The 18,982-nt window shown below is 37.6% G+C and overlaps 1 protein-coding gene across 1 annotated transcript; it reads left to right on the forward strand.

Moving 5' to 3' along the window:
• The first annotated feature begins 12,187 nt into the window (after positions 1–12,187).
• On the forward strand, positions 12,188–18,522 carry coa4 (cytochrome c oxidase assembly factor 4 homolog). The gene is made up of 4 exons (XM_020618043.1): positions 12,188–12,347; positions 13,298–13,370; positions 17,377–17,566; positions 18,420–18,522. The coding sequence occupies exons 2-4, from the start codon at positions 13,334–13,336 to the stop codon at positions 18,520–18,522; spliced, it is 330 nt and encodes a 109-aa protein (XP_020473699.1). The 5' UTR covers positions 12,188–12,347; positions 13,298–13,333.
• The last annotated feature ends 460 nt before the right edge of the window (positions 18,523–18,982 follow it).

Genomic DNA, 18,982 nt, shown 5'->3' on the forward strand with positions numbered 1-18,982 from the left:
TTGACTCATTTTGACAACATACACTTAATGTACTATATGTTCATCAATGACAGAGACTGTGCTTAGATACATACAGCAGTGCTTTGAGCTAAATGCTAACATGAGCATGTTAATATGCTTACACTGACAAGGCTAATGTGATTTTGTTCACCAGGTACAGTATGTGTACCATGTTCACTATCTGTGTTTAGCCTGTTAGCACGCTGACATTTGCCAATTAAACAAATAAGTAAAGCAGAGGCTGATGTACAGTAAATGTCACCAGTTTTGCAGGTATTTGATCATAAATCAAGTGTTGGACAAATACAAATCAAAAACAAAATAAACGAGAGGATGTTACCTTATTGTACGTACTCTGATGCCTAGGATCAGCATACAGTAAGTGTCGGGCCTCAAGGTTCTGTGCCTTGAAATACAAGCCTCGAAGTATCTGGAAAGACACAGCAAACACACAAGCTTCAGGGAAACCATACTTTAAGAAAATTCTCTCTTTCTTTATCACTCACAATTTCATGGCAAATAATTCACCACCTCTGCACCATATGTCCAAAGAATTGGACTCTACATAACTAAAATACTTTATTCAACAATGTTTCTTTGCTATATTAAAAATCTGGCATCTTCGACTGCATCTCCTCTGTGTGCTACTTGTTTGGACTTTTTCTGTTTTTTCAGATTCTGGGGCATAAAAAAAGAGGTGCAAAGAAGACGATTCTCTGTTGGTAGTCAAAAAGACAAAATTTCTCTTTTAAATACTTAACTTGTTATTGTTCAATTTCTTTATTCCTTTTTCATTTTGCTACATTGTCCTTAAAAATACAGGATTTCCTCTGTGCCCTACATCCACAGCCTCCCTTCCTCCATGTCTGTTCCCCTCTCTCACTCCTCTTCTTCCAGGTAAATGACTTTATCCAGCTGAATGACTTTTTAAGGACACACGGACAAGGTTTGAGCTGAGCCCAGCAAAAGGGAAGAACGGCAAAATAAAGATAAAGAAAAGGGGAGCCGAGAAAAGATTCATTAGAGTTCTTTAGTCTGGGTGCCAAATGTCTCTGCCTTATGTAAAGAGATGACTCATCACCTTGCTGCATATATGAACGTCCAGGAGGCCAAAGCCTAACTACAACCTAGGGGAAATGAACAAAAAATGTGGTCTTTATTGTTAAACAGATTGTGGCTGTCAAGGAATTCAATCATATCTGAACTTAAAGCCATGTGTTTTAAAGGGCCCCCATCTTTCCTCCACAGGAACAGTTCATCATGATGTGCTGTCTGAGACTGTCTCATAGCTGATCAACCACTGACTGAATTGTATGGTTACCGCTACACATGTATCACTAGGTGCTGCAACCTAAATATAAGTGAATGTTCAGTGCTCTGCTCAAGTGATGTGTCTTCCTGGAATGCAGAATGTAAGTTTGTAGTAGCTGATTACTGGCTATTGATTGCTGGATGTGCCTCTGCTGCTGTCTGAAGATAAGAAAAAGGAGAGGAGAAGGACAGGTGTTGCTGTGAGCAGGAGGAGGTTGAAAGTCAAATATGTCCGGTTAATCCAGTGGCAGAAGAAGGAGTTTCAGAAAACAATTTCAGTAAAACTTGGCATTTAATGTGGGCTCAAGGCATTAAGTATATAAAAAATGACCTCTGTGTTAGAAGGGAACTGTGTGCTACGGTTTATTGACTGTATGGAGTGAAGTGAACTATTTCCTCCCCCTTACCCATTAGTTTCCACCGTCAATGTCCTACACAGAACCATCAGGCAGAGCTTTCACTTTAAAACATAAATCTTAAGCATACTGTCACAGAAACTTTTTGCAGTCCTGATTCATTGTTAACAGAAATGGCTATAGAGAGAAGGAGACAGCAGCTGTTAATCGGAATGAAAAAGGGCCCTTCGCTTCATGTACAAAGAGTGAGTCATTTCACATTGCCTTGACTTCTTTCCACTGGTATTACAGTATGTACAGTAGCACTGTACATTATATGAGCGACCAATTACAGAGTGAAGGAGCAGGGTCTAGGTCACGGAGGACTGAAACTGAAATGTACCTTTCTTTGATCACATTAACAATGATTAAATCAAATAAATAGCTAGAAAGACCGTTTTTCAGATGGTTTTGTTTCACACACAAGTCACTAAATATTATAGACTAAATATTCTACACTTACTTTTGTGTGCTAACAGATATGTCTGTTGTATTTTAAGCAAAGTCTATGGCTGTGCAGCTTTAATTTCTGAGGACTGATAATGTCTTAATTAGAAAAAAGTCCTCATTTGTCTTCATTTATAGGTATTTGCACTGAAACTCTGCTGCTACTAAAAAAACCCCTTAAACTCATCCTCAGCCATAGAGTACACGTATTCCACAGTACAGAGAAAATAATGAAAGCTTACAATGCATTATGGGTAAATATGTCCCTTTAGTGTCCATCATTGTTCACTCTCTCCCTTAGATCTGAATATGTGTCAGAGAAGCATCATCCAGTCGATCATTATCATATTTACTCTAAATTAACTGGTAGCTTTCAAGAGCAACCTTAATGACCATTTATCAGTGTGCACCTTCACAAATTTCCTTCCACTCTTAATTGTTAGGCCAAGGACTCATTACCATTTCTTACGATACTAATTAAGCTTAAATATGAACAGTAAAGGCTTTGTTTGTTTGTTACATGAAAGGTTATTAAGCAGCCTTCATGTCATCACAAATAGAGCTCATTAGGAAGACTCCCTAGTTTCAAAGCTCCCACACTGTCATAAAAGTTTTGTTCAAGACTGAATTAACATCTCGAATTACACATCTCAATCAGGCAGATAAGTATGACATCAAGTTTCACGCCGCTCCAGTTAACTTTTACACTTTAACTTTTACAAATCACAAGAGCCAATGTAGTCAAATCTGACTCTGTGAAGACTTATTTGGCTTCTCAGCACCAAAGGCCATGGAGGATTTGATCAGGACCACATCAGGATGACTGCAATCTTGGCCTGCATCTTGTGGATAAACACAATTGGCTTGTTGATTGGCCTTTGACCAGAACAGATTCTGTCTTAATAAGCTCTTGGTGTCTCAGACCTACTTAACATGGCTGACTTGCCTCTTAGTTTTCAAGAAGCAACAGTCAGTGCTGTATGTAATCAGCTGATGAGGGGGATACAGAGCATTCTGACCTTAATCTCATACTATTGGCCAAACATTAATTCCTCAGATTTCAAATAATAATTTCAGTCATGTTCTTTCCAGCAAGCACACAGGTGCTCATTTTGGAATCAAACAATGTGGTTAATAAGAATCACAAATACCCTCCACATTCCAGGTTAGCAGAATGATTGAAAAGGGGACACTGAGGCATTAGGTCTAATCCAGGCACCAAGGCAGTCATCAAATCTAACTCCCAGAACTCAAATATTACATAGACCATGTGCTCCAAACCTTTTTGGATTGTAACTGCTTAAAATGAAACAGTGCCAGTTTGTAACACAAGTCATCGTCAGTTACAGAAAATGATTTCTCCTCCAGTTTTATTTGGATTTTTTGTAAATGACTGAAAAGGTAAACTATTCAGTAACCTAGAATAAATGCTAAGTGCGGGTCAGCAGGGACCCAACAACAAATTTTTCCCCCAGCACCCCATAAGAGCATAATTTGGCCATGATTATGGGCAGTGTTTATCACAGCAGCCACATGCTTGTGTTTTTAAACACTATTTATTATGCACTATTTATCAGATAAACAACCCTACACCTCACACTTATACTGTAAACCATTTGCTCATTTTCTGTGGTGCATTTGACAAAAGCACACCACTGTGGATTAATTACAGTAACACACATATATATGTGAATACATAGGTTTTTTCTCCTTTTATCACTCAAGCAATTTTTAAATGGATAAGAAAGCATTTAGATGCCCCATATCAATTATTCATCTTAATTACTTTGAAGTTTTTAGTGCTCATTAAATCTTATTCCCATTAATCATACCACCACCTACTAGCTCTGCTAATTAGCTGCCAGTATGTGTATATGATGGGCATCTTCCTATTCAAAAAGCTGTGGGGAAAAAGCTCTCTCAGCAAACTGAATATTTCATGCTGTCCTTCACTCAAGAGAAGGGCCTGATGCTCTGACCAGCCATAACATTGACCCATTAGCTCTGAGAAAACAACATCTGCTCTGACCACCTGTCTATCACTTTCTGACCATCCAAAGAGCCCTTTCTCTTCAGTACAGTCTCAAGCTGATCTGCATTTCAACATGTAACCACAATACACACATTACAGTACAATACTTTGACCATTTTTAACCACTAATATATGTATATAGAAGTTAATAAGAAAATCAGCACCTACAAATTGTGAAAGTGTGTTCAGATGCTTTCCTGTTCCTTCAAACTAACAGCAAAAACAGTTTTCAATAATAACAGATCACTGACCACATCTGGATGTGTACATGCTGTAATACTAAACTGATGCATAAAGTTGTAAGACTATGTTCTGTGAGCTGTTGTTTTTATTTTATTTTTTAAAATTTGCTTAGTAGAATCTTATCATATCACTCATATCATCATTCACCACTTATCATATCATGTGCATAGAAGTGCACACTGACTTTTTGACCCCCTCTGAAGAAGTCCTGTTCTGGGCCACTAAAATCATCAGCTGTCTACTACTGCCCCCATGTGGCCACATGGCCACAAAGCAGCAAGACAAAGTCAACTGGCATGTGTTTTACTGTTCATGTCTACTGATTAGTGCCAAGCAAGCCATGTGCTGCATTTATGACTCAAACCATGAACTGATTTGCTCAGTTATTTTTATTTATTGCAGTTTTTATATTTAAAATCATTTTAATGTTTTATTATTAAAGAATATAACATTGTTATGAATTAGTAGCAGTGTTCACAAATCTAATGTTTTCATCATGCTTCACAGGTATGTATGTTTCACTAATTCTTTTGTGTACACAACCTGAATCTGACAGGACAACTAATTATATGTTGTCAGCCATCATAAGACATCTCTAGATGTTGTGTAGCTAAACAATAATTGACTAATTCTAATTAAATAATGGCCCATTTTATTGATTTTATTTGTTACTCTCTTACTTAATGGAATTTGAAGTATAAATTATGCATAAACTGATAAAACCAAAGAAACCATGTGAAATGAGACTAAGATGATTTCCTACTGTATATAGAAAATATTACATCAGGCAGTCTTGCATTCTGGGACTACTCAGGCCTCCACATATAATGCACGAATGAGTAGTGGCTGTGTACTGTAACAACTGTCTGATTTCAAGTCAATGGTAATTATGGTTTTTCTGCACAAAACAATAAATAAGTCACAATTCACAGACACTGATGGAGGTTGGTGGTTAAAAATAAGTTTAGGCATTATAGACAGAAAATAATTATAGATATAAAAAATGTTTTTTATGATTTTAAATACTTGAGATTATTTAATATTGAGTCTTTTAAGCAAAGCAAAGTGGTCTTTATTTAAATAGCACCTTTCTAAACATACATTACAAAGTGCTTCACAAATACAGTATAAGTCTAATAATGATAAAACCTTCAAGATAAAATAAATATAGTAGTGGGCAGAAAAAATAAAAACAATACAGGAATATATTAAAAAACTCAAATAATAATGAATAAAAAGCATAAAAAATAAAACCTTATTCAGGGCTAATGTTGAATGCCTTAGAGAACAGGGAGACTGTTCCATAGTCTGGGGGGTACCACTGGAAAAGTCCTATCATTCCAAGATCTCAGAACGTTTAACAACAGCTGTTTTGAAGAGCTTAAGGATTATCCTAAGTTGTAAGGGTGAAGAAGCTAACCTATGAACAGCTTTAACAACTATAATTTTAAATCAATCCTTCAATGAACAGGGAGCCAATGAAGTGGTGCCAGAATTGGAGTAACATGTTCATATTGTGAGAAGATGAGCTGCAGCATCCTGAACAATTTGAAGTCTGGATAATACAACTTGAGGAATGCCAGCATACAAATCATTACAGTGATAAATTCTATAGCTAATAATGTACTGCTTATTCAAAACCATTAAAAGAAAGAGAATGTTATACCTTTTCCAGCAATCTCAGCTGAAAGAAACTTGTTTTTACCACCGAGTGAATCTGTTTATCCAGCTTTAGCAATGTTTTGAGCATCTTTAATGAGAAGCTGCACAAAACACCCTAGTGTTGCTGGACCTTTTGTTTGACAGTGGGTTTAGTTGTGCCAGAACGTTCTGCTGTAGCCAGCTTTAGCAAACTGTCAAAGGGCACACCTAAGGTTCTCACCTGAGGCACCTGAGGCAGGTATAGTGCCATGGGGCCTAGATCAACAAAATCAGAAGACTGAGAAGCATTAATTAATTAGCACTTGGTTTAAGAAGAAGAAGAAAAAAAGACTGATTAAAGCAGAATAAGCGATAGTTACTGTGTATGAACAGACACAGCAAAACTATGTTTGATACAGGCAAAGTCATGAACCAGTTTGCTCTGATTACATCATAAATGAGTAATAAGCCTCCGTAAGTCAAAGAAGCAGGACAGCGCTGTGTTTTCTGCTTCAGGGGAAACCATGGAATTTCATCCCTGTTGTGAGAACACAAGGTCTTGTTTTATATCTATTGCTTTGGATTTATGTCATAAATTTTTAAAAATGTTATTCTCAGATACAAAATGTTTGTGCAGTGAGTACATGTCCTTCTCAACAGTTTCATAAAAACCTGTGCTACTGTACAAGTTGCTTACTAATCCATATTGAGGAGGTTTTCGCTGCTGTCCAGTCACCTGTTTCACCCAATTACCTACATAAATCAAAGCCTGGCCCAAACTCAAGTTTGCTCCTGATGCAAATCATCAAGTGATTGTCATGGATTTACTGCATTACCAGTCGGTCAAGGACAGTCAACTATTTAAAACTAGATCAGTTTGAACATACAATGCAGTTGCAAAGCAGGAAACTCCAAGCACATTAATCATATTATTATTTATTGCTTTGTCTGACATGCTGACACTTTCTTGAAATTACCCACATAATTTACAACTTACATTCATTTTATCATCAAAAAGGACACAATGACCTAAGACAAAAGGATTGTGATTCTCTAATGTCTAAGTCTTTCTAATGAGTCCCAGTTGTGGTGGCGTCACCAGGGAACAATGATAAATGGCTTTGCCTGTAAACAAACACTTTACTGTTGAACCTTTTGCCTAATTAATCTTCTTCATGGTTCATTAGAAGAGGCAAGGAAAGTGGGAATGCAAATAATACCGAGACAATGCATTCTGAGGAAAACCAATTAATCAACCTTTCTCTAAACATTTAAAACATGAAAAAGTAAAGTTAAAGTTCTTCATAAATAATCACACTAAGTGTGCACTTTGTCTTTACATGTTATGCAATCATGAAATAATATTAAAACTGTATTCAGCTCTTTCACTCATTATACTGTAGTTTAGTGCAGGTTTAGCATGTGAGAATATTCCTCATGGCCACTAACTCATCATTTGATCTATTTACATGAAAAATCCACAACATTTTATTGTAATATTTTACTTAGTTTTAATGATAACCCTATTTTAGCACAGAGTAAATAGCCCTTTATTAGCCTGTAACCTTGTGTTGTGTTTTTTTAGAATTTGCATGTGATATTTAATCTTACAAATCTATGTACACAGCTCTTGTTCTCATTTAATGGATTGGCCTTATCATTACCTTTATTTATTACACTAATTTATTACACTGTGTGACTCCCAGACTGCTTTGATCAGATTTGATGATATGGAGACTCCTTATTATTAAGGTGTCAGTTGTTACTCTTTAGTATATTGCACCTGAAGTATTACTGAGAATGACAACAATGGCTGAAAAGACCAGTAATACTGTGTAGGTCCCCCTTGTGCCACCAAAACAGCCCTAACCCCTCAACACATGAAATCCACAAGACCTCCGAATAACTTCTGTATCTAGTATGCATTTTATACACCTCGCTTTAAATATCCAACAAATAATGGACTGCATTTACTGGCCGAAAACAACATTACTAGCAGCATTTGTTTAGGTTGTTTAGAAGTATTTTGAATGTTGTGCTTCTGCACATAAGTAACATCTAGATGTATCAAACATGGAAATAAATTTGACCTGTGACATGAGTGGGACATGGCAGGGAAAAATCTAATTTAGGCACTCAAATGGATGGTTGATAATAAAATAGCTTTAATGGACAAGGGCTAACACGTTAAAAATACAATTCGTATTGGTGCACTTGCCTTCCTGAAGATGTTTGGACACACGGTGAAAAGAGAAAGATCAAGCCACAAGGTAACCAGGCCTAAATGAAGAATTTGATCTTTCTTGTTTTTATAAGACACATGGCATTGGTTTAAGAGTTGTATTTTATCTCTGTTTTTGCTGTACTATGAACTGTCCAATTATCTGATAATTCATGTTTATTGTTGTGGTGACATGGTTAAATGGTTTTAATGTCTTTTTTATCATAGCCTCCTCTCATGGCTTGACAGGTCCTTTCATACTTTCACTCAACACCGGTGTGTGGAATTACTATTTATTTGTCTGACTTCATTGTGTGTCCAGATATCCTAAGTAAGACAAGTGTGCCGATACATGCTTATGTATTTTTAATGTGTTCACCCATATCCATTACATGTCATTATCAACCATCCACTTGATGAAATTGGATTGTTTCAGCCACGTCCCACTCAGGGGCAAGGGCAGATTTTTTTCCCATGCTTGATACGTGTTTTTCCTTTGTGGTGGTGAGGGATGCCAGAAGTGCTCCTGTTTCAAATTGTTTTTCTTAACTTCTAGATGTCTTTTGAGCTTTCAGCCCAGTTGCCCATGAATTACATTCATTGTGATATTTGTGCAGCGAATAACTTTTGTCTACTGCAAATGCAGAAAGTAGCTTGAAACACAATAGCACTTGTTGTCACACTTGGTCTACTAATTAGGGGGCTGAGACTGCATACCTCCCTTATGGCCTTTCAGAAGTGACTATTAGACACTTTGGGGGTTTACTTTTTAAAAATACTGACTTGTTACTAACAGTGTTCACTCCTTCCAATTACATAACAGTTTTAATTGCAAGAGTGCAAAACCTCCTAATGAATGCAGATGAGATTAATTAGGTTTAAGTGTGAACAAAAAAAAGGTTTGTTTGTTATAGGCAAGGTCATTAACCAGCATCCTTTAGTAATGACATTACAAACAGGGCTCATTAGCACTGTTCCCAGGAGTCAAAGAGGCAGCAAAGTTTTCTTGAGTCTGGGGTTACTGTGTCCTATTTGATAATAAAATCCACAGGGAATACTATACTATTCCTCTGTTGATCAGAGGATCACTCCTAAATTCATTGACAAATTTCTTAATACATAGACATAACAGTCAACAGTTTTTAAGGCTGTTGGAAATAAAGGATTGTTTAAATCACTAATCTCACACAGTCTCAAAATGGCAATGTTACAGTTACTGATAGAACCATGAATGAAACAAATTCAATTAAGCAAGTGAATGTAGTTTAAATTTCTGTTTCAGACATTGCTGATTAGATTCAAGTGTTATTTATTATACTTTCAATATTTTCCTCTGGTTAAGATAAAGTTGAAGTTTTATAAAGCGCTACAGTATGAGAAGTTTAGAAGCAGCCTAAAACAATAATTAGGCTATTGTTTTGTCTGCAAGCTACTGTATGTTGGAAGACATCACACAACTCCAAGGATAAACCTTTAATTTCAGTAATAAGGTAATGTACTGCTCACAGTATTGTACTGATTATTATGTGATGGCTCCTTGCTTTTCAGTCTAAGAGCTGGGCTGTGTGATTAATAGACTGGATGTTATCAATGAAGATCACTGAGGAGAACAGACTGTCCACTGTACACAGCAGTTCAGACATGCAGACACTCATTGGCAGCTACTAATTCGGCATAACACGAAGTCATACTGTATAAAACAACAAAATTGGTGAGCCAAAAGTTCACTGTAGTCTGTTGCATGTTTGACTTCATGATAATAATATATTATATTCATCATTTTATTGGTTCCAATAACCATTCACAGTATGAGACTGGAAACAGTAACGTAATAGGTAATATGATATTTTAGATGATGATATTTTAGATTAAAGAGATTTTACACAACATGGTCCATAGTGGACATGAGGAAGGAGAGGAGAACTCATCAGCCACTGTTCATCCGGGGGCTTGAAGTGGAGAGGGTGAGCAGCTTCAAATACCTGGGTGTCCACATCAGTGAGGACCTCACTTGGACACTTAACACCACACAGCTGCTCAAGAAGGCCCACCGGCGGCTGTACTTCCTGAGGAGGCTGAGGAGGTTTGGCATGTCACCTAGGATCCTTTGCAACTTCTACAGCTGCGTCATTGAGAGCATCTTGACCAGCTGCATCACTGTCTGGTATGGTAGCACTACTGCTATGGACCGCAAGCACCTGCAGAGAGTGGTAAAGACTGTGGAGAAGATCAGAAGGACTCCACTCCCCTCTCTGCAGAGAATTTACTACCACAGGGTGCGTAGGAAAGCTGCCTCCATCCTCAAAGATCCCACCCACCCCTGTGGACTGTTTGCTTCCCTACCCTCTGGCCGGAGGTTCAGAAGTGTGAAATGCAGGACCACTAGACTGAAAAACTCTTTCTTTCCATCTGCCATCAGACTCCTAAACAGCTGAGGAGTTTATTACCAGGAAATATGTCATATACTGTCGACTTGTGTGCACATGCATAATTGCACATTGACTGTTGACTGCTGCACATGCTTCTCCCATGCAGCATACATTCTCTGTTATATTCTTATATATTTTTATTATAATGCTGCATTTGCTGCTTAAAGTGCCTTAGATTTTGTGTTACTTATTTATCTACTTTATATTTCACTTGTATTTTTGTGGCATTCATGTGGACGGCAAAGTAAGAATTTCATTGTACAGGGAAACACATTTCCTAACTGTGCATATGACAAATAAACACTTTGAATTGACTTGAGAGTGGCTGTCCTCCAACCCACAGACTGTGGATTTCAACCATGTCTTTTCTCAGGGCAGTTTTAAATGACTCTGTCATAATTTATCCTCTCAGCTGCTAGATAATTGGATTTCAGATGTTTCCTTATATCACATCAGTGTCTACTTCATCTTTCTAGCACTGGTTTATGTGGTTACAATATTATTCAATATTTTACTAATGTACGTACACAACTACCACAGGCTACATACAAAATTTCTGGCTGTGGTCAACCTGAGAGTAATTTATAAAATTTTGAACACAAGCACTATTTTCACAGTGTTCCTATTTAATAACAACTTTGATCTAATGTTCAAAATATTTAAAATCAAAACTAACTATACTTCAACCTTTCACCCTTTGGAAGATTTCCTGCATGTATGAACTACCTGTTGTCTCTCTGAAAATGAATATGTTAGCCTGTACACTCACCTCAGTCTTAGGTTTATTTTTCAGTTGTCAGCTTCTAAGCAAGATTAATCACATTATATAATCCATTAGTCTTCACTTCATCTGAGGTTCTTTTTTTTTTTAATTGATGGTTGGATAGTAGAAACAAATTAAGACATAACTCTTATAAAACTTTTACTTTAGTATTACATGTAACGTTGTATATTCATAATGTTGGGGAAGCTCCTTTGAAAGCATAGATTTGCAAGCTACTAACACTTCAGACTAGAAGAAGCTGAACTACAGCAAAGCTACCCCAGGGAGAAAACTAGTTTGGCTATTTAAGGTAGCAGGGTAAGGTAACTAATTAACTAAGATAAGAAAGATTAAAAAAAAAAAAAAAAAAAAAAAAAAATTTTCTTTTTTTGACAAAAAAAGTTTTTCTTTTATGGACCAAAAGTGTTTGTCATTTCAGTAATTAAGTACATAATAATAATAATAATAATGATAAGAGGAAGAAAAACAACAAAAAGAAGAAAAGACAAAGAAGAAGAAGTTTATTTAACCACTCGAATCACTATACAAATATAGGTGTAGTTGAACTACCATTAAGCTACCACAAAGTGTAGTTAAACTACTAGTTTAATTATACTTATTCCACTACTCAGTAATAGCAAAACTATATTAAATTCACTAAATTATGTTTAGGTTCTCGACATGAAGCGGAACAAAATGTATGCATCGACGGAACTATTTTACCGCTGCACTGTTTTCCTTGGCTCATATGTGTCGTCTCCCACGTACAAAGTTTAATGTGTGGTTGGATAACAGAAGTCCAGACTTACAGTACATAGGCTATGGAAATTTAATTTCCCAGTGAAATAGGATCGGGTGAGAACAAGTGAGACAAATGTGCATATTTGTGTTAAATAGCTCATCTTTTGCTAATGTTTGCTAGCCCGTGCAGCACCGCAGCTGAACGACGTAGGTGTGATGACAAGTATTTTCTTTGCTAGATTTATTTCGTGGAGGTATTCTTAGAGCCTGTGTACTGCAGTTAAGTAAAGGTAGCAGTACCCAGGTTTAAAAGTAATCCATTAACATTACAAGGTTAAATCTTGAGTAACGGCGAGATTAAAAAAAAAATTGTGTAAGTGGTACATGCATGCAGATTCCGTGAAGGCACAAGACGATTTTGGCGTGGTATGACACTTGTTATCCAGTGGCAGATAGCATTTCCTAACAGCAAATGCCGTTTCGATGAACCATTTCATAGCGATCAATACATTTGGTCATTGCTCTTTTTGATTAGTTGTTCGATCAAGTGTGATGCTTTTGTAACAATTTATTGACTCGTGCAACTTAGAAAAGTGGCATGCAAAATGCCACTTTTCTAAGTTGGCGTTACTGCAAGTCTTTCTTTCGAAATCGCAACCACTAACTGTTACAATAACATGTGGGGCACATTTGTTGCACAAGTAAATTAATTGTTGCTAAAAACAATAAAAGCTTTTTCATAGAGGTATTTGCTGATATAAAGTTTTTTAAAAATTCCCTTACAAGACAACAAACTAGTAACACACATCAACCATTATGGTTCCTAAAACACAAGAACAATTATTCAAAATGAAATACATCATAAAATTCATGACAGAATGTAGCAGTACCTTACTAAGCAAATAAGCCCTCTCAAAAATATCAAATAAGCAGTGGGTTACGTTATTACAGCTTTTACAGCTGGAGATTTAGAGATAAATTTCACTGCCTAAACATGCTGTGCAAGTGCCACATACTGTGGTTGTTATGAAAAAACTACCTTATCACTTGCATAAAATCATGTGTGTTCCTCAGCAGAGTACCTGAATCAGCACTGTGCAGTGAAACAGAATGGCGTCCCCTTCACCCCATGACCGTAGCCGGAAAGATGACGAAGATGACCCTGTTGAACAACCTTAATGCATGAAATCTTACACATGCACTTTCATTTAGAAATATTGGAAATGACTAAAACCATACAAAAGATGATCTCTCGCACTGGCTGTGCCGAGCTACATTATGCTGTGCAAGAGTGCATGGCTGAACACCAGGACTGGCGAGCATGCCAGAACCAGGTCCGGTCTTTCAAAGACTGCATGATAAATTTCCAGAATGCCCGGAAAGAACAGTTGATGAAACAGCAGCCAGCTGCCACTGACACTGCACCCAGCTGAGCTCGCAAAATCAAACAAACACTTTAACACACACAAACACAGGTGCTGGGGACAAAGGTGTTTTTGCTGTATGTCATCTTTATTTCTTTTCTTTTTTTTTTTACCTCAAACATTGATATACCTCACAAATCCAGTACTAATCATTTGGGATACATTTGTTGTGTCAAATGGACACTTCTTCAAAGATGTTACAAGGAAGGACAGAGCACTAACCCACACTTTTACTGATCTTTTAAGGTGAAATGTCAAAGATATTAAACTAAATAACAGGAGAATTACTGCTTTGAGTGTTCTATGCCTCCCTCAACCAGTCAAATTCACAGGAACAGGACAGATGTCAGGTCACTGACCATGACCTTTCACCTTTGATCATTGATCTGTTCATTGTTGAGTGAAAGTGGACATTTCTGCCAAAGAAATTCCCTCTGAAATAGCATGAAGCTCATGTACAGGTAACTGACAATAATCCCACCTTAAAAGTTTTTCCAGCTACTCCACATTGCGAGATAGGTTAGTACATCGTCATCTTTCGGCCAATACCATTTGGCTTTCTTGATCTTTGAAGGGTACTTATAAATGTGGTTTCTGCAATCACTGTGCTAACATAAAAGAATGTAAACAGTTTTTTTGATTTTAGAATCCACAAGATTTATCATATCAGATCCTTAATTGTAACAGTACATTTCTCATATATCGCCTACCTTGTACTTGTGGTTGCCATGCTAAGAGATGACATAAAGACAGACTTTCTGAACATAAAAATGCAATTAGGAAAGGCATCTTGGCAAATACAGACATTTCAAAGTTGCACACAATAATATTGACAGCCTTAAGGTTGTAGAAATAAGAACATTCAGGGTGGTGACTGTTTGTATTTGTTGCTTCAGAGAGAAACTTTCTACATACAGTAGATCAGTTGCAGGCTTCATCTTATCTAGAACTGAATGATGATATTGACTTTAGTCTCAAATTGCTGAGAGTCCTAGAGACCTGCTCCATGTTGGCTAACTCCATATTGATAACTTTGTCATGTATGCATGCTCGAACAACAGAGATGAATTAGTAATATGTTTAAATAGTAAAAAGTTTGTTTGTTACAACCAAGATCATTAACCAGCATTCTCTGGTGATGGCAAGACTAATCGGGCCCATTACAACCATAGCCTGCTTCAGAATAATTATACCTTTAGGGAACAATATGTTGTTTCCTCACTAAGTTCACAAAACATTTTGTTAGTTATAATATATGTTATGGTTGTATAGCATGTGCAAATAAAATGACACTAAAGCAAGTTTAGGTGTCATCTCAGCAGCTGTTCTACTTTGCTTTGTTTTGATAAGGTTGCATGTGTGTTTTAAAAGAATTGGTGTGAGATGCTCAAACTTACCGAATCATAATTAGATGTTTGTTTTGAGCACAAGAAGGGAATAATCAGATTCTCTTCATGGATTACATTAATGTTGTTAATAGAGCAGGGTCAAAATGACTTTCTCTGTATCAAAATGATGCTTTGAGGATTGATGAGGAAAGTATATCTTCCACTGTCCAGGGGTCACACATGCACCCGTCTGCCTACTGCTTTTTAGATGCAGAATCAATTAGAGCTGCTGAAGAAGAAATCCTGAAGAGAACATCATGTAACATCATACTTATTATGCTTTTTTGTTTTAAATTTGTACGTTTAAACATTGCAGGTAGAACTTACTGTGAATATGTTTTATATAAAATGAAATAAATTCATCCAACTGGCATGAAAATTATGATTGTCTCTGTTTAGGTCTAATGTTCAATATGATATGATTCCCCTGTTCTTTAGACTGGAGAGCTTTTAGGCAGAGGCCGTCCTCCAACACACAGCGTGTGGAGTTCAACTATGTCATTTCTCAGGACTGTTTTAAATGACTCTGTTATCATTCATCCTCCAGACTTCTATATTATTGGATTTCAGACATTACCCTACATCCGTGTCTACATCATCTTTCTAGCATTTGTTTATGTGGTTACAGTTCTGTTTAACAGTTTGGTGATCTATGTAATTGTCATTGTTTACACACCCAAATTTTTGGCTGTGGGCAACCTTGCAGTAATTGATGTAATCCTTAACTCCTGTATTATTCCCTGTATTATTTCTCATGAAGGATAACTTTGTTCCATTTAACTTATGTCTGCTACAAATGTATGTTTACTTTACTTTTGGAACTTTGGAGTCATTTGCTCTTTCTATACTTGCGTATGACAGGTTAATCGCAATATGTTTCCCTCTGCGTCAGAAAATTTTATGACTATTTGAAAAGCATTGCACATACAGTTCTCAGTTCATTCTGTGGAATATGGTTGGTGTGTAGAACGTTGGGTTCATGGTTGAATATCTTTTAACCAGTGCTGTCTGATGCATTTTTATTTTGTACTGCTATGTATGCTGTTGAGCAACTATACACCTGTATACAGACTCGCCTGTAATGATTACACAATGCAGTGGACTGTGGCCAATTCACCTACTTTCTTGATTCTTGTTGTACCCTTTACTTTAATTTGTCTGTCTTATGTCAGCATCCTGGTGACTGTGTTCAGGATGAAATCTTTAGACAGTTTACATACAACTCACAAATTTATTTGAATGAGACAAAACATCGCAGAGTTTCCCTAGGTTATTCTAAAGTTGTGATTATTTGAGTAACCTGGCAAAAAGTCTCCAATCGAAACCAGCAAATCAGTGACAATGGCTGCGTCCGAAACCGCATACTGTGACAGTACGTACTGAAAGAGATGAAGTACCTACTTACTGACCGTTAAAACGGTAGGTACTGTATAATATGAAGCCTGGTAGTATGAATGAGATTCGGACGTACTACATCCGCCATGTTGATACATCACGTGACATACGTTTTCATAGCAGCGCGAAACTTTAAAGAGCCTGTCAAGTCTTCGTTGGATAACTCCTCTCCCGGGGCATCATGGGATAGTGAAGTGTCCATATGCACACTGCAAAATCCAACCGGAAGCAGTAGGAGTAGGTCATCCGGGTACTTTTCGCCTACTGTTTTTGGAATACTACGAATCCGGACATACTACTCGCCTTGCCTACTGCTTTTCGCCTACTATACAGTATGGTAGTAGGCGGTTTCGGACGCAGCCTAAGTGACAATGATTGAAAGATTGCTGATCATCATTAGGGCTGTTTTTTGTCTGTGTTCATAAGGGGAAACTCCACATTTTCCTGTAATGAACTGTGACAAAGTTCTGCCACAACAGGTTGTTTAGTGAATTTCCAACAATTTACCACCAAGCAACTAACTTTGTGTGTCTTCCATTTGGTTAGTGTTCAGCGGGTTTGCCTGAGCTTGTTTAATGTGGATAAAATGTCGACCGATACAGAATTAAAGAAACCGTATTCAGTGGATATTGTGATTTCAGATTTTCCAAATATAATAGTAGACCTTGTAGTGCTGTTATAGATTAGTGACTTGTCTCATTTGTGGTTCAGCTTGTACAGTAAGTACAACACTAGCGCACAGACACTGATCATAATTCCATTTCTTATTCTATGTCCTCCCTTGTGGACAAATACAGTTTTCTTCCTTGTTTTATTAGTTTGTCAAGCAGAAACTGAAGCTGCTGCCATTTAAGTATGATGAGGCAGGAATTTATTATATGAAGAAATAAAGAGTACAGACCTTAATGCATGAAATCTTACACATGCACTTTCATTTAGAAATAAGATGACGAAGATGACCCTGTTGAACAGATGATCTCTCGCACTGGCTGTGCCGAGCTACATTATGCTGTGCAAGAGTGCATGGCTGAACACCAGGACTGGCGAGCATGCCAGAACCAGGTCCGGTCTTTCAAAGACTGCATGATAAATTTCCAGAATGCCCGGAAAGAACAGTTGATGCTTCTTATGGCCTTGTAATATGTTACTATTTCTTGAAATAAATAAATAATAATAATAATAATAAGCTTTATTTCTATAGCACTCAACAAATAAAACACAAAAAAGCTTTGACATTTCACCCTAAAATATCAGTGGAGATGCAAGTCAGTGTGTTTTGTGCTTCCTTGAAACATCTATGACAGAAGTGTCCACTTGAAACCAAAAATGAATGTTTAATCCTATACTCATATATGGTGTACCTGAAGTTCACCATATTTCATCCATTTAATTTCTACACAGCTTTTGTTAATATAAATAAATAAAAAGTAGCTTTCATCCTATTAGCTGTTTAACCATGATAATGCTGACTGGCTGGACATGCAACAGATTTTTTTTTTGACCAATCATTGATAATATCAAATGCTGCAGTCAAATCCGAGAGTTCCACACCAACAGTGTTTTTATTTTCTTTTTTTTATAACCAAACATCTGTCTGTCAGGTTTGCCCAGTGGCACCTTCCTCTCTTCTTTTCCTCACACTAGTAAGCTCCCGTGCACTGATTGCACGATCCGACACACCTGCCCCGCTCCACTGATTATCATCAGCTGCGCCTCGTTAGTTTCCCTCCTTATTTATACACTGCTCACCGATCACTCCCCTGCCAGTTCTTTCTCTGTCTTCAGGCCCCCATGTACGTCAACGTTGTCTCTTTGTGACAAGTGTGTTTTTCTGTAACCCGAGTTTCTGTCCTGCCCCGCCATGTCTGGTTTTCCTCCTTATCGGACCTCTCCTCTGGACCCTGGTTTCCCTCAGCTTTACCAGCCACTGCCTCACAGGTCAATGCACAGTCTCCGTTAATCTGTCTCTCTGCTGTTCTCTCCCCTTAGTCATCATCTTCATCCACCCGACCAGCCCAGGAGTGACGCCATCATCCGCAGCCCGGCCCATCATCACTCCATTGACTATTTTTTTCCTGCTACCGCTGATTGACACCCGGTCCTCTCACTACTCCTCTCCGCCTCTATATATTTTTGCACTGTTGACACTGTTAATAAATCTCACTGCTTGCACCGAAGCCAGCTGCCTGGGTCCGTTAATTTCTCCGCTCGTTCATCAGTGTGTCGAGCGTTCATAACATCTAGGTTCCTTCCCTTAACACCAAACCTGCCCATCACCTCCTCATCACCTTTGTTCCCCTCACCAACGTGCCCGTTTAAGTCTGCCCCAATCACCACTCTCTCCCCTCTGGGAATACTCTCCATCACCTCATCTAACTCACTCCAGAATCTCTCCTTCTCTTCTAGCTCACACCCTACTTGTGGGGCATAACCACTGACTACATTCAACATTACCCCTTCAATTTCCAACTTCAAACTGATCACCCTATCTGACACTCTTTTCACCTCTAAAACATTCCTCACAAGCTCCTCCTTCAGGATCACTCCTATCC

The sequence above is a fragment of the Monopterus albus genome, unplaced genomic scaffold (genome assembly GCF_001952655.1).
Source record: "Monopterus albus unplaced genomic scaffold, M_albus_1.0 scaffold199.1, whole genome shotgun sequence".
Classification (NCBI taxonomy): Eukaryota; Metazoa; Chordata; class Actinopteri; order Synbranchiformes; family Synbranchidae; genus Monopterus; species Monopterus albus.

What these genes read in the sequence shown, in the direction of transcription:
- coa4 (XM_020618043.1), top strand. Translation starts at nt 13,334, where the DNA reads ATGGCGTCCCCTTCACCCCATGACCGTAGCCGGAAAG. An exon ending in CCATGACCGTAGCCGGAAAG is followed by an intron (nt 13,371 to 17,376) that starts ATGACGAAGATG and finishes TTTAGAAATAAG; the next exon opens with ATGACGAAGATGACCCTGTT. An exon ending in TTGATGCTTCTTATGGCCTT is followed by an intron (nt 17,567 to 18,419) that starts GTAATATGTTAC and finishes CTCTCCCCTTAG; the next exon opens with TCATCATCTTCATCCACCCG.